We start from the raw sequence: 16,459 nt of genomic DNA on the forward strand, positions 1-16,459 counted from the left end.
GTACTAGACGTTCTTCTTTGGTCTTGCTATAGATTAAAATATCATTGAAATAAGCTACAACAAAGAGACCAATAAAAGTACAAAGAACCTGATTCATAAGTGTCATGAAGGTACTCGGTGCGTTAGAAGTCAAAAAGAGTTAAAAACACCTAAAATACTTGCAAGAGAAACAAGGTTATCATAGTATAGTCGGCTCTAGCAAGGTCCTTCTCCACAAGGATTATTGAAAACAATTTATATGTAAAGCTAATTCTTAAATAAATATTTAAAAAAGAGTTTAGAGAAGATTAATTTTATGACTTAAAATAATAAAAACGAATTTTAAAAACTTTGCCCTTGCAAAGTCGTTCTCCACAAAGATTATTGAAAACAATTTATATTTAAAACTAATTCTTAAATAATAATATAAAACAGAGTTTAGAGAAGATTAATTTTATTTTATGACTTGAAATAATATATACGAATTTTAAAAAAGAAATCGGCAATAGGAAAAATAAACTAAAAAAAAAAAAACGGTTTTGAAAATCAATTTAAAAGACACTAGGGTTCCACTGTCACCTTAATAGTCCTAAGTAGTTATCCTAATTACTTATGAATTACCATGCATATTTTAAAGGTTAGGCTTCCTAAAGTGTGTTCTACATGGGCCTCTAATCTAGAAAGTATATCAAACATGCAATCCGTCTGGACGTTTAGATCAAATCTAAACATAAAAGACTCATTAAGCTTTATGAAAACCCTTTGAAAAATCATGCAATCCTTAAGGCATGATATTCGCCCTAAGTGAACTTACAATTATTAACCACAAGAAGCCATAGTCAATTCCAAGGAACCTTTTGACCAAAATTGCATCAAACTACTTTTCTAAACATCCTAGTGGTAGTAAGCCTTAAGACAATAGATACTTTAAACGCGATGATTAATAATTCACAATATACATTCATAATATCATAAGTAAATTGAAAAGAAACTACATATTCTTGCTTAAACCTTGTGGCCTTACTGAGCAAAAGAAAGTTAGTTACGCATATTCATAATTAAAAACCAAGAAAATATCATTAAGAAGTAAACGAAGGAAAACACCTTGTATCAAAGTAACAATCATCAAAACCCTAAGTCGAATTCTGCAAAGTAATGCATAGAGAATCACAATGGCCGCCTAGGCCTTATTTATACTAGATAAAACCTTATTAAAAAAGGTGTTCTAAAAACTAGGAAACAAAATAACTTAAGATAAACTAGGAGATACACTCCTACATTAGTGTGGAGAATCTGCCCGGTTAACAGAAATGCCACTTTCATAGCTTAAAACACATCCAAAGCAGGCTCAAGAAGTCTATTTTTAAAGCTTGATTTGTCCGTAACATATTTGCAAAATGACCCATTGCCATAAAACATCATCATGGACACCAAAAAGCCCAAATAAGCCCAAAAGTCACTTTGACAGCTTCAAATGCTAGTCCTTTATTTCTCCACCGCAATTAACTACTTGCCATAAAAATTTGAAACTCTGATACGAACAAGTTGAGAGACTCACAACCATCATCAATTGGAATCACTCCCAAATTTATCCATTTGATCACTTTTTGCTCAGAAGGAAGTCACAAGTCTTACATTAGAAATATAAATCGAAGTATCAAAGTCTCACCAACATAATTATCAAAACATATTAAGAATTGGGTAAAATATTTAATATAAAATTGACTCATCAAAATACTATCAAACTTAGCTTTTTACTTGCCCTCAAGTGAAACAAAACTAAAGAACAAAATAAAAACTAACAAACTAGAAGACTTAACTAAAACTCGACTAAGACAAAATTTGACTTTAAATTGCAAGCCATAGAAACCTACACCACCAACGCTAGGGGTGGTTTGGTATGGGATACCGAACCAAAACCTTAGTCCCGATTCCCAAACCGAAATTCTCGGTATTCCCAATTTCAAGACCGATCTCAAACCAAAATTTCGGGAATCCCAAAATAGTTTCAATATTTCAGGACAATCGGGAATCCTGAAATATTTTTGGGCTTTTGGTGATTTTGTATTCCCAATTCCCATTGTTTATACCATATTTAGGGCCTCCGTATTTAGACCTCGTATAAATACTCGGGGGACTTAAATGTAATTATGTAATAAAGGAAGGGGCAAATATGTAATTAGAGGAAGAGCCCTTATTCTATAAAAGGGCCTCCTCACCCTCACAAACCCAAGGCCTCTCCTATCTAGAGCAAAGCTCTCATACTCTCTCCCTTACTTCTCAGAGAAATACGATAGAATCAGTGTGGACGTAGCCCAAACCTTGGGGTGAACCACGATACATCTTGTGTCATTTACATTTCATGCAGATTCAAGGTCGGATTTACGTTGTTCCAAGACCTCCGGTTTTGTGCATCAACATTTGGCGCCGTCTGTGGGAATCGACACGAAACGTTATGTCGGTTCTCTCTTAATTTTTCACCTCCGCCATGAATCTGCGAAATTCACAGAAGCTACAAAATCACAAAATCCTGCAGCTTTTCAACCCCTTTTCATCATCACTCTCTTCTCTCTCCTTAACTCGACCCCCGGCACCGAGTTGACTCCAGCGGCATCGCTGAAGGGTGTTTGTGACGTGACCCAGTACCCGACTTCGTGTTGCTGATCATTTCGATGATGATGGTCGGCCACCGTTGGTCTCCCTGTTCATCCTCCAAAAGATATTCTCAATATTCAATTGGGTTACGGAGCAATTCGAATCTTGAAACCCATTTCTTGATTTTTCCCCTAAAAACCTCAGATTTCGAGTAGTCAATTCGAATTCTGATACGATTGTAGCTCCCATTCTCATTTCCACAATTCCCAAATTTCGCACCAAAAACCTACACGGCCCAGTCCAATCCATTCCAGATGGGCTATTCATGCTGTTGATGCTGCTTCTGTACTTGTATGGACCAAGCGAGCATAGGCATCTTGGAGAGGTGGGAACGTTTCGAGAGTCTCGTCGAACCCGGTTTCCACCTCCTGAACCTATTGGCCGGTCAATGGGTCGCCGGCATCCTCTCCACCAGGATCGCTTCCCTCGACGTCTGCATCGAGATCAAAACTAAGGATAATGTGTTTGTGAAATTAGTGTGCTCAATTCAATACAGGGTGGTGAAAGAAAATGCTGATAATGCATTTTATGAGCTGCAAAACCCCAAAGAGCAGATTCAAGCTTATGTCTTTGATGTGGTTAGAGCTCTGGTTCCGAGAATGACGCTGGACGAGCTATTTGAGCAGAAGGGTGAGGTTGCTAATGAGGAGATCTGACTTGGGGGACTATTCACGCTTTATATTTAGAAACTCGCTCATTCATGACGACCCCACTGCGACGTCAACCATGAACGAGATTCTGTGGGACGTTCTGGAGATGAAGGTTCCGGCGTCAGATTTGTTACTGTCGCAGTGGTTCGTTCCTTGATTTGGAACCGGACCGAGATGTTTCATTCCTGCAACCACGATCGACGGTCGAGATCCGTACTGTCTAGTACTCGCACATATCGTCCATCTCTTCTCAACGAGAAAAGTGCAGATCAACAGTTGAGATCTGCCAAGCCCACTACCACCCACGGCTGCACTCAGTCTGGCGACCTTATTGGGTTTCAGAAGTTGCTTCGGGAAAACCCATCTCGCCGTTATGGCACAAACTCATCTCCATGTTTCTGCTGGTTACAACAGGGGTGAGATAATTAAATTTCTTCTTGATTGGAAAGGGCCGAGTGAGATTGAGTTGGAAGCCAAGCCGGATCGGCCAGCTCTACTCCGGCCAGTACATGCGCACCTGGTGGGAAAAGCTATGGAGATGTTTGTAAAGCAAGTCTGCAAAAGCAAAAGCGGAGATAAGCTTTCTATTATTATGACTCCTTTTGTCTGCCAAAGAAAGGGACATAGAATAAGCGGGGAGATCAAGAAAAGTAAAAGAAAAGATTCTTTTCTTATTATTAATTATATTAATCATTCTTGTTTGCCATGAAGCAGAAAAGAGGAAACAAAAGCAAAGGGAGAAAGCAGAAAGCAAAAGAAAAGGCAGAAGGCAAAAGCAAGGATTAAACATCCCACCAGAATGATGTGATTTACTTTTCTTGTTTTTGAATGATGTAATTTATTTTTCGTATCTTTCGGAGACATCTGTATAAATCCTATCAGAGGGTAACAAAAAAAAAACGAAAAAAAAGGGCAAAGCTCAAAATAAATGGGCATGAATGTTGTATAGAGGGCGAAGGCCCATAAGCCCAAAATAGCACCAACCAGGCGATCAAAAGTACGCCCAGTACTCAACAATTATTCGACAACCTGCCACTTTTACCACCAACCAGGTGATCAAAAGTACGCCTAGTACTCCAAAATTATTCGGCAACCCGCCGCTATTACCACCAACCAGGTGATCAAAAGTACGCCTAGTACTCCAAAATTATTCGGCCACCCGCCGCTATTACAACCAACCAGGTGATCAAAAGTACGCCCAGTACTTCAAAATTATTCGACAACTTGCCGCTATTACCACCAACCAGGTGATAAAATGTACAACCCGTACTCTAATATCATTTGGCAACTAGCCATTCATGCCACCAACCAGGTGATGCAATGTACAACCCGTACTCTAATACCATTTGGCAACTAGCCATTCATGCCACCAACCAGGTGATGAAATGTACAACCCGTACTCTCCTTCATGCCACCAACCAGGTGATGAAATGTATAATCCGTACTCTAATATCATTTGGCAACTTGCCACTCATACCACCAACCAGGTGAAGAAGGAACTCATCTTCATGAGCATGAGCACTACTTATATCAATCATACATAAACATTCATGAGCATCACTCATATCAATCATACGTAAACATTCATGAGCATCACTCATGTCAACATTCATGAGCATCACTCATGACAAGATCCATGAGCATCACTCATGTCAATCAACATAAACATTCATGAGCATCACTTATGTCAATCAGCTTCAAAAGCTTCATTTACAAAGCTCTAGCTTCAAAAGCTTCATTTACAGAGCTCCAGCTTCAAAGCTTCACTTGCAAAGCTTCACCTACAAAGCTTTAGTGCAAGGTATACAAATACCACATCCGAACAACCGCCACTTCGACCCATACATGGATTCAATTTGAAGTCTCCAGCCAACAAACTCTATTGACTGAAGACTTGGGGGACTACTTTATGTACCATATATTGGGCCTCAACTGAGCCTCATGAAAAATACTTGGGGGACTTAGCCCATTACTTATGTATTGAGGAACGAGCCCTTATTCTATAAAAGGGACTCCCTTACCTTCATTAGAGAGCAACGCTGCCAGCTGAGCAACCGCCTCGCCGCGAGCATCACTCCTAGCCCATCACTTATGTATTGAGGAGCGAGCCCTTATTCTATAAAAGGGACTCCCTCACCACCATTAGAAAGCATCGCCGCCTACTGAGCAACCACCTCGCCGCGAGCATCAACTCTAGTCCATCATTTATGTATTGAAGAACGAGCCCTTATTCTATAAAAGGGACTCCCTCACTTTCATTAGAGAGCACTCATGAAAAATACTTGGGAAACTTAACCCATCGCTTATGTATTGAGGAGCTGGCCCTTATTCTATAAAAGGGACTCCCTCACCTTCATTAGAAAGCAACGCCGCCAGCTGAGCAACCGCCTCGCCACGAGCATAACTCATAACCCATCATTTATGAATTGAGGAGCGAGCCCTTAGTCTATAAAAGGGACCCCCTCACCTTCAAGCGCCACAAGCCGAGCCAACCAAAGCAACATAAGCCACAAGCCGAGCAGCCTCGCAACATATGCTACTTATAGTTGAGCATCATTTCACTTTGAGCACCGCCTCATATCGAGCATTAGTTCAAGACAACATCTAGTTACTTCGGCCCACACATGGACTGAATTTCAAGTCTCCAGCCAAAAGACTCTTTTGACTGAAGACTTGGGGGACTACTGTTTATACCATATTTAGGGCCTCCGTATTTAGACCTCGTATAAATACTCGGAGGATTTAAATGTAATTATGTAATAAAGGAAGGGGCAAATATGTAATTAGGGGATGAGCCCTTATTCTATAAAAGGGCCTCCTCACCCTCACAAACCCAAGGCCTCTCCTATCTAGAGCAAAGCTCTCATACTCTCTCCCTCACTTCTCAGAGAAATACGATACAATCAGTGTAGACGTAGCCCAAACCTTGGGGTGAACCACGATACATCTTGTGTCATTTACATTTCATGCAGATTCACGGTCGGATTTACGTTGTTCCAAGACCTCCGGTTTTGTGCATCAACACCCATAGTTGTTATATTTTCATTGAAATAATCAAGTACATACTTCAAACATTACTGTGTTTCTTGTTTTCCTTCGTTTCGTGATTGTTCTTCCATTACTAGTTTCAACTTCATACTCCCGAATCCCGATGAGTTACCTGGCATGAAGTTGAGGAGGTAGAAGGAATAATGCATGAATTGATCAAACGATATCGGTAGGCAACATTAAACTCTTAAACAATCACCAGTGCAACCGCGGATAAGTTTTATATGATATCTTCTTTTTTAGGACTGAGATGCATTTATAAGTTTATAACCTATAGAATAGAGTTGTTTTACCATTTAAGAATACACTAGAAGGCAAACCTATTACATAAGTTATATACCTTTTTGTAATTCTGTGGAATACTCATTACACTTCCGGTGTTTATGTTCTCTACTTTCTTCAACAACTTTGGCACTGGTCTTTGTGTTACTTCCATTAAAGATGACTCATATCAATGAAATAAAATGACATATAACATATATCATAATCTTCATATCTTTATGTTGCAAGGATGAAAAATAAAGTAACATGATTTTTTCATTATTGTGCTAACATGATTTATATATATTATTATTTGTGTGTGTATATATATATATATATATATATATAAAATAATTTAATATATATGTTTCGGTTCGGTATGGGAAAACCGAAATATTGGGAAGACAATCCCGATTCCCATATCAAAATTTCGGTATTTTTTTGGGATAGTATACCGAAAATTTTGAAAAAATCGGTGTGGGACATTTGATTTGAGATCGGTATTTTTTCGGTTTGGTTCGGGATTTTTGGGAATTTTTTCCACCCCCAGCACCACCAAATGATTCTGCTTCTGTGCGCTGAGGTATGGGCTGCACTCCTGGGTTATAAATTTAGAACTGGTGAGAAACTTCTTTTAAATTAGAACTTTTACATAAGTAATCACCACCACCAAATGACCCACCGAGACAGCAAAACAATGGCGGCAGCAGCACCACCACCATCCCCCAACCCATCACCTTCCGCCATCTTCTCCCAAAAAGCCTCCAGACTCCCCGACGACACCGTCTTCTACGCCATCTTTCCCGACTCCGCCCTAACCTCCACCACCACCATCGCCTCACTCCAGTCCCTTCACCTCCAAATCCTCCAAACCCTCACTCCCCTCACTGCCGACTACATATGGCAGCACGAGCCCTTCACTCTCTCCCACTCCACGCTCCCCAATACCTCATGCCTCTGCTCCGTCGACCGCCACCTCCCCCACCTCCACGGCAAGCTCCGCGTCGCCGACAACTTCGAAGACGAGTGGTTCACTGTCTTCCTCCTCTTCCACATTTCCTCCACCTTCCCCGACCTCTCAATCAGAGTCTGGGATTCCGACGGCGAGTTCCTCCTCATCGAAGCCGCCTATCACCTCCCTCGGTGGCTCAACCCCCAAAACAGCCTCAATCGCGTGTTTATTCGCCATGGAAATCTCCACATCGTCCCTAAAGCTCGACTCCCGAACCCTACCCTTACGGACTCCTTGAATTTCATTGCGAATTTCGGGCAGGAGTCCCTTGCCGCTGAACCGGTCCAGATTGCGGTGAAGAATAGGATATCGGAGTATCCAGAAAAGGCGAGGAGGAATTTGTATGTGGTTAAGGTTAGGGTTCCTGTGGCGGTGGCGCAAGTCTTGAGTCAGGAACCGTGCCTGATTGCTCTAGCCGTTGAAGGTTTCTACGACCGTGATATCGATACTATGAAGTACGCTGGGAAAATGGAGAGGTTCTTGAGCAGAGGGAGGGAAGAGGAGTTGGTATGTGTATCGGTGAAGATGTCGAGGGCAATGTACGCGCAGCTGGTGCAGCAGGCGTTTGAGGCGCCCAAGTGTTATCCAATGCCGAACAGGAGCGAGGATAGGGCAGCATATATGGAGGCCGAATTGGGGATGAAGATTGGGTGCGGGATGGAGATGATGTATCAGCAGAGGAGAAAGGAGGGGTTGGAAGGGAAAGGGAGTAGTTGGGAGGCATTTAAGGAGAGCTTGGAGGGGAGTGGATACTTTGAAGGGTTGATTCCCGGGTCGAAAGAGTACCAGAGGTTGATGCAGAATGCGGAGGAGTATTATCGAAGTAGTGCTTTGTTTTCGAGGGCAAGGTAGTTTGGTTTTATCAATTGAAGTTTATTGTTATTCTGGTAGAAGATAGCATTTTTATGAATAGGGAATATGTAGTAATGTATAAGCATTACGCTTCTGTTGATAGAAGACATAAAGACTTAAATTCCATTCAAAATCGATTGCGTTTTAGATGCTGCGTAAATGGATGTTGGCAATTAACGAAGGTGTTACTAATCTTGCAGTGATATGATGAGTGCGCCAGTGAGACGCATAGATGAAATTCTTGCTTTACCATATTCAGCTGATGATTTTAGGGGTCAAGAGGTTCCACCTTCTGACGATGATTCTTGGCTTTACAATGGAGAGGAGGAATTGAACTCAGAACTTTTGGAGAGACAAAAGGAGATGGAACATTACGACTCAAAAAAGAAAAAGAAGCAGAAATCAAAGGAGCAGGGCGATGCTGGTCCATCATCCAGCTCTAACGTTGATGGGTTCAATCCTGGTGATATAGCAAAAACCATGCAGGCATTTGTCCAGAAGATGTCAAGCTACAAGGGAGCTGAGGTTCCAGAGAGCAGGTTAGTGTACTTCTATTTACGTGTCAATTGTTCATGAGTTTAGTACCAATTTTTTTACCAAATACTGAAATAAGAGCACATTTACATCCATGTGAGCGTAGATTTCTAGTGTGGTGGCACCTAGATTTTTTAATGCTCGTACTTGTCATAATGTAGTGCAGTGGCTTTAGAGTCTCCTATCGAAGAAATAAACTTGCATATCATAGGTTTAAAGTGAGTGAGCAACATCTGAATTCTGCATGCCGGATTCTTTGTACGTTCAGTAATTGTAGGATTAGATCGTGTGATTAAAGTTTCCGGCAAAGTACTTAAATCTTAGTGTGAATTTTGAGCCTATGTAACTCTAGCTTTGCTCAGTCTTACAGTACTGGTTGTGTAATCTTGAGTGAGTACCTGTCGTTACTTTAATACTAAGCTACAAGCTTGATTATGCAAATTGATTATTTCCATGTTCTAGTTATTCATGAAATTGATAAGTTTCCCAATCATTAGACTCTGTATTAAGTCAGTTTTTAGATGTTGGTGAGTTTATTAAATGATTAAAATACGAGCACGGAGTTGATCGTTTTGTATTCTGTAATCATCTTTTGAAGGAACCTAACAGAAGTGGACTTTGACGCGGACCGTTTCTATAAAGATCTAGAATCAATAATGAAGTTTGAAGGCAATGAGGATGCTGCTATTGATGATGATACTGAGGAAGGGTCCTCATCGGAAATGGACTTCGGTGAGATGCGTATCTTTTTATCATTTCCTTTGATAGACTGAATTTTCAATTATTTTAATGTCCACAAAATTGAAAACTTTGTTAAACCATGTGTGTGCACCAAAGGGAAAAAAACAAGGAACAAAAAGAAAACCAGACCCTAAGCACACAGGTTCAATGGAAAGCCTTTTGTATTAAATTTAAACAACTAGCAATAAATTATCAACATCTAAAAAATTATTGAAAGGACATGGAGTCATTTCATGAATGCAGGACAAACTGTTATAGGGCTTTGAGAAAAATCGATTTCAGCTTGTAGATGGAATTCTATTGCTCTTCCTTCTAAAGCAAGTTTGTTGGGGTTATTCATACTCATACATACCACCTAAAGGAAAGAGGCATAGCTTGCTGTCTGATTCCTTTCATGCCTTTATTTGTCCTCTCACAACCATCTAATAAACTGAAGGACCTTTGGCATAACCCTTCAAACCCCAAACAAATAAAAAACGAGTTACGTTGTTCATGCACATGGAAATTGTGAGGCAACAACTAAGATTCTGCTTTCATCACTTGAGTAGAAATTGAAATTTCGTGCAGAAAATGGGAGAGTAGTGATATGTCACTCTATTTACCATTCTGAAGGACGATCTAACGTTGTTATCTGATGCTTGTTTGTGATGTACTGATGATGTGATTTGAGTTGCATGATCATAATATTGTTAAGCTGCTTGGTTTGCTATTCACAGATGAATCCGAAGATGAGAGTGAGGATGGGGAGGATACTTTCATGCATTCTTATTCTGACGCTTTAAATGACGAGTTAAAATCTACAACCCTCAAGAAAAGTTTTGTTCATGCTGATGAACAAGCCCCAAAGAAAAATGAGGTACAGTTGAATTTTTTTTAAATTCCTTATTGGTTTGATCTCATTTGGTTGCGTATGAATAAATAAATTTAGCTTTCTAAAGTTTGTCACACATAGAGGTGTCACTGAAAATTTTCAGCAAGACTCTTCTTTGTTGGTAAACACGTGGTCTTACTGAAGTGATACTGCATGCATACATTGCATAGTTCCTCGGACTTGCACTAAATCACGCACTTTTTCTTCCAAAGTGAACTTGGTTTTAATCAATAGCCTTTTTGTTCTTGGGGGTGATAAATGGATTGCATTTGTGTATGCAGGGAACGTCGCATGCCACAGAAGATATGGAGGACGATTTCACTCCTGTGGATGTGGATGTGAATCTCGTAAAGAGTCTTCTCGATTCATTTTCTAGTCAACAAGGCCTTCCTGGTCCCGCTTCCAATTTGCTTGGGCTAATGGGTGTACAACTCCCACAAGATGATAACAAAGGCAAATGAAGATCACATTTAGGTTTAGAACCCAATTTTGTGTTTGAAGGACGGTAACGGGGAAAGCTTATGAAGTGCGGGGGCCTCTTGATCGAGTTCACGGGGAGATTGTCATCCTATCCGAGTGTAGTTCTTAACCCTCTGTTGGAACTTTGTAACAACTCCCCCCTTTTGCTCTCACTTTCTCGTTGTTTCGTAGTGATTATGTAGCACGTATTTGTATCTATTTTTTGGGTTTTTTGGACGTGAATAGAGTTATCAGCTATGTACCTTTTGTATAAAAGAAAATGAAAAAAGTACATGTTTTTCCCTGGTGAGCCGGGTGCTGCTATTGTTGTTGTATGTCTTGTATATACACAAGAGAAAAAAAAAACGTTTGGGTTCTCTTAAAAATGAAGACTTACATAGAACGGGTTCATTGTCTTAAAAGTTTTTGAACATATTGTTTTAGTGAATCAGGATGCTACGTGCGTGGCTGTGACGATGGCGGTAAACTCATTATATGCAAGTTGCTCTCTAAAAATGAGAGTAGGGTTTAGACTGTCAACAAAGGGGTTGATAGTTAAAAAAATAAAATTAAAAATTAAAAAGTGATTCCATTATTTTCTTCCGTAGAGGCCTTGAAGAAGTGACGAAGTTGTTGTAAGTTAACCCATATGAGGTTGAAGAAACATTACAAAGATGTTCCATCGAAGGGCGGGTTCTGGTGCGCAATGCACTAGCGTGTCGGTGATGAGTTTGTGCCGTGATGATGAACAAGTTGGTCCCATTGTGATACGATCCAAATCTCTAAGCCCTATTTTGCCTGCAAGTAACACGATAGGCTATGAAGGAAGAGGGAAGGAAGAGGCCGAGCCTCGTATACAAGTCATGCACGCTCATTTTGCCAGCTGGCAATTCTAACAACTTACTAAAATAATTGCTAATCCCCCCCCCCCCCCAATTGAGTAGTTAATAGTGATTAAACCAATCACTATATTACATTTCATATCACATTGACGCGGTCAGTTGAGCATCAAATGACGGTTTATGGGATTTGATTTGATTTTGTGATGTGATAGTGTTTGTTTCCCTTGTTTGATCCACCTTCAAGTCTCTTGTTCTTAGAGCATCTCTAATGAAGTCCTTAAATAGAGTTCTTACCACTTTCTATACTGTTATGTCTTTAAATTTAGCTACTTTGCGACTTCCAGTGGGGCGGAGCTCTAGTCCCTATAGTATAGGAATTGGCCTGAGTACTAAAAAATTTCCTCACATTTGAGGACCAGTAAGCAAGAAAATTAATTAGTTTCTAGTACTAGATTTTATGTCACAAAAGTACCTTCATGAAAAACTTCAACACATGTAGGCAAGATGAAGATTTTCACAACTTTTGTGAAATAAAACCCATACTATGTCATCTTAATTAAACTAAAAGAAGTAATCCACACTTGTAGGCAAGAAGATTATCCCTTTTATTCTAATTAAGATGCAAAATTGACTAAACTAACTCAAAAATACAGTCCCATCGTCAACTAAGCCGTTGTGTCTTGCTTAGTTGAAAAGGCATTGGTCAACTCCGTCCTGAAACAATACAAGAAGTCACATGGATTAATTAACTATAAGTGACAATATTATGATAACTTGATTTGAGCTTCGAGTCTTGCCAACAAATGGCACTAATTCCTTCATGACTCCTTTTAACATTAAATTAATCTCAAAAACTTGACAGCATACTTGAAGGAGATTAATCTCATATAGAACAAGTTTTCACCACAAGAATGTCAATACTTATCATCACGGAGTCAATTAGAAATACTTTATGTAATGTGAGAGAACAATACATTCCGATAATCAGAGTGGTAAGCCCTGAGCTTGATAAGATGAGCCAACAGTTTGGAAAATGCAGCGTTCCTTATGGACAACAAGCACACGTATGACCAATGTGTGGAAGCGTTAACCAAAACCATAAATTATCTAAATGGTCTGCATAGAGGTTGAATCGGTCCATAAATGTCCCCCTGAATCCTTTGAAGAAAAATAGGAGGATTCGAACGAATCTTGTCATAAGAAGGCTTAATGATAAGCTTTCCCATAGAGCAAGTTTTACATGTGATTCCTTGAATCGAACCTAAACTTTGGGTTAGTGGATGCATGTGTGAAGATTTGAGGATACGGCGCATCGCTGTTAGTCTAGGGTGTCACAAACGACCATGCCAAAGTCTAATTTCGTACGCGGTCCCAGAGGTAGGCAGGCCGCATGGTTGTAGTATACAAACCACTCGGGATACGCTTCATCTTTTCTAGAATACCCTTCTGGCCATATTCGTATGAAGTAATGCACATAAATTCAACTCTGTTTTCTACATAGGTTTTAGCCTAGTAATTATTATCTATAATGTCCTTGAATTGCTCACATGCATAAAAGTTCTAAAAACAAATATCCATTCAAAATAATTTAAGTATTCAAGGATGGTAATAAAAAAAACCTAATATCCAAAAACAAATCACCAACAAATAATCCAACCATAAAGGAAATTGTTCAAACTTAAATAAAAAACAAGGGGGAGTTTGCCACTTGGTAGAATTCGCCCCCATTATTCTAAAATGCAACTAAAAATAGTTTATGTCTAAGATTATAATATTTCATAGGGGTAATAGCCTCCTGAAAGCCAGAAACCCCTATCTTGGTACTCTCCGGTTCATCCACTTGCATAAAGTTTGATTCAAACTTCTTAGGACGAGAATGATATTCAACTACAATCTTCTTGGGAGCACGGCCAACACGGGACCAATGGTCATTTGAACCACAGCGGTAACACATGACTGCATCCATGGTTTCAGGTGCTTTACCCTTATTCTTGAAGTTTAGGGCTTTGTGAGCGAGGTTAGGGCGCTTATGGGCTCAGTTTCCTCCCTTAGATGGGCCTTGGCTCTGTTGACCTTGTTGGGGTGGCTTATGATCGCCCGTGAGTTTTGGGCATTGATTTGTACTACAATGTGCTTCAGGCACAACAATAGCCCCAGTAGGTCAAGCTTGATGATTTTTCATAAATAGCTGATTCTGCTTTTCAACGAGAAGTAAAACAAAGATCAAATCCAAAAACTTAGTGAACTTTTGAGCCCTATATTTTTGCTGCAGGACAATATTGGTAGCAGAGAATGTCAAATAGGTCTTTACTAGAAGATCATCTTCGATCAAGGTCTCGTTATAGAACTTGAGAGGTGATTGGATTCGACGAACTTCAGAATTATATTCATTCACAGACTTAAAGTTTTGGAAGTGCAAATGCTGCCAATCATGTCTTGCTGCAAGCAAGAAGATATCATTTTAGTGATCAAAGCGATTAGCTAAAGCGACCCAAAAGGCTCGTGGATCTTTCTTAGCAAGGTACTTGGTTTGCAGTACATCATGAATGTGTCTTCAGATGAAGATCATGATAGTGGCTTTCTCAGCTTTGCCAACCTAGTTGTTCGTCCCATCTTCAATGGCGGGACGCAAATTCTTTGTGGTAAAATTCGACATATCCCTATTACAAAAAAAAAATGGGACAAAAATGTGGTTAGTGTAATGGAGAAAAAATCAATCCATTCACATAGGAGTAGAACATTCAGGTTCTAATAGACATTTATTGGTTTAAATTTGCATGAAAAGCTTCAGGTTTCATGGGTGATGTTTTTAAGGAAAACTTCAGATTTTCAAACAAGGCATATTTCTTAGAAACTGTAGGTTCATATGTTCCTACTGACAAACGCAAATATATATATAGAAATACAGAATAAAAAAATATGCAAATAGATCTTTCAGGTCTAGAATTATAATTGAATTAATTATTTGGACTTCAGGCCAAAATTGAAGTGTGGGTGAAAAATTATAAACCCAAATTGTCTAAAAAAAAAACAATTAAGTTCGGGGGCCCAAAATAATAGGCCAAAGGCTACGGGTGGGCTAAGCAGATTTGTACTGTGTGACCCAGACCTAGAAACTGGGCTGGGGTGATCTAATCAAGCTAAGGGGATGCAGGCCCAAGGCAGCAAACACCTGTAAAACGGCTGGGCCAAAAAACATAGGCCCAAATAGGGTGTTGATTAGATGCAGCGCTGTGCAGGTGCACCGATGCACCAGCTGCAAGCTGGGATCGCGTGCATGTAGGGACACGGATGCACCGGCTGCAGGCTGGAATTTGGGACTAGTGTCATTTGCGGGTTGGCCTAGGGTAAGAAGCCCATATGCACAAATGTGGGCTGCAAACGCAGGCCCAGATGGCTTTGGCCCAAATAAGGGAACCAATCTTATGCGATGCATACACGGATGCACCAGTACAGAGGCTGGGATCCAGTGTGGTGGGAACACCATGGCTAATAGGCCGATGTTGGGCCGAGTATAGCTCGAAATCCCAAAGGGTTGGTGCTAGTCGATAACAGACCAAGCCCAAATGGGCTTGGGTTTTTTATCCGAACACCCAAGCGCGAGCTGGGTGAACTTGTCAGTGACGACTTCAAAGAAAAAAACATAGAATTTCAGTTAAGGATTCGTCGATGATGACTTTAGGTCGTTAGGAGGTAGTCGTGGTGCCTGGGCATGTTTGTAGGCTATGCTACGTTACGGTTCAAGAGAGGTGACATCGTTTAGGCGTTGAGTTTTAGGTTTGGGCCTGGAGCCGTGGCTCCAAGTTTGGATTTCTTGGCTCAGGGAATGGGATGGCCGAACGACATGGTTGGGTTTCAAACGAAACCTTAAAGAATTTCTTTTGTAATTTTTTTCAATTCCATATATAAGATTAATTAAATTGCATGCATATTCATTACATAATTCAATGCATGAGCAGATATATGATGTAATTCATGGCAATATCAATTTACATAACAATTATGGATATAATGCATACAGAATTTATGTAGAATCTAAAATTCGAAAAACGTAAAGTTGGGTCATGCATTATGGTGAATGTTCATGCTATTAGAACTACAAAAATATTGAGATAAAAACTGTAGTTTTGAAAGAATCTGATTGTGTGATGATATTGATGAACTAGTTTGATGCAGAAAACTTCTATGCCATGTTCCTAAGCGCAGCGGTAAGAGTGTGTTAATAACGTGTTGTGGCTTATTTTATCTGATAGGGAGAGAGGGGGCCAACAACACAGAGAGAAAATAGAGAGGGATGTGTTTGTAGGGCTGTGTAGAGGATGTGTTTGTTCACCCTACGCAGTGCCTTTATTTATAGTAATAAGGAGGGAAGAATCATTTTCCTCTAAGAAATACGAGTCATAATAGGGTAGAATAACTAGAATCAAACTAATCTAGGATTTACACAATTACACTTAAATACAAAGTTTATAACAAAAACAACATAATTATAAAAGGAAAAAGTTTTTCAGCAAACTGTAACGGTATTTCCCAACCCGTCTTATGGGTTGGCAAT

At 39.9% G+C, this 16,459-nt stretch overlaps 1 protein-coding gene across 1 annotated transcript; it reads left to right on the top strand.

The window, feature by feature from the left end:
• Positions 1-7,127: 7,127 nt before the first annotated feature.
• On the top strand, positions 7,128-11,386 carry LOC126589826 (protein ecdysoneless homolog). Its single transcript, XM_050255251.1, has 5 exons — positions 7,128-8,453; positions 8,658-8,996; positions 9,590-9,723; positions 10,449-10,588; positions 10,885-11,386. The coding sequence occupies exons 1-5, from the start codon at positions 7,267-7,269 to the stop codon at positions 11,062-11,064; spliced, it is 1,980 nt and encodes a 659-aa protein (XP_050111208.1). The 5' UTR covers positions 7,128-7,266; the 3' UTR covers positions 11,065-11,386.
• Positions 11,387-16,459: the final 5,073 nt, after the last annotated feature.

This window comes from Malus sylvestris, chromosome 11 (assembly GCF_916048215.2).
Source record: "Malus sylvestris chromosome 11, drMalSylv7.2, whole genome shotgun sequence".
NCBI classification, from domain to species: Eukaryota; Viridiplantae; Streptophyta; class Magnoliopsida; order Rosales; family Rosaceae; genus Malus; species Malus sylvestris.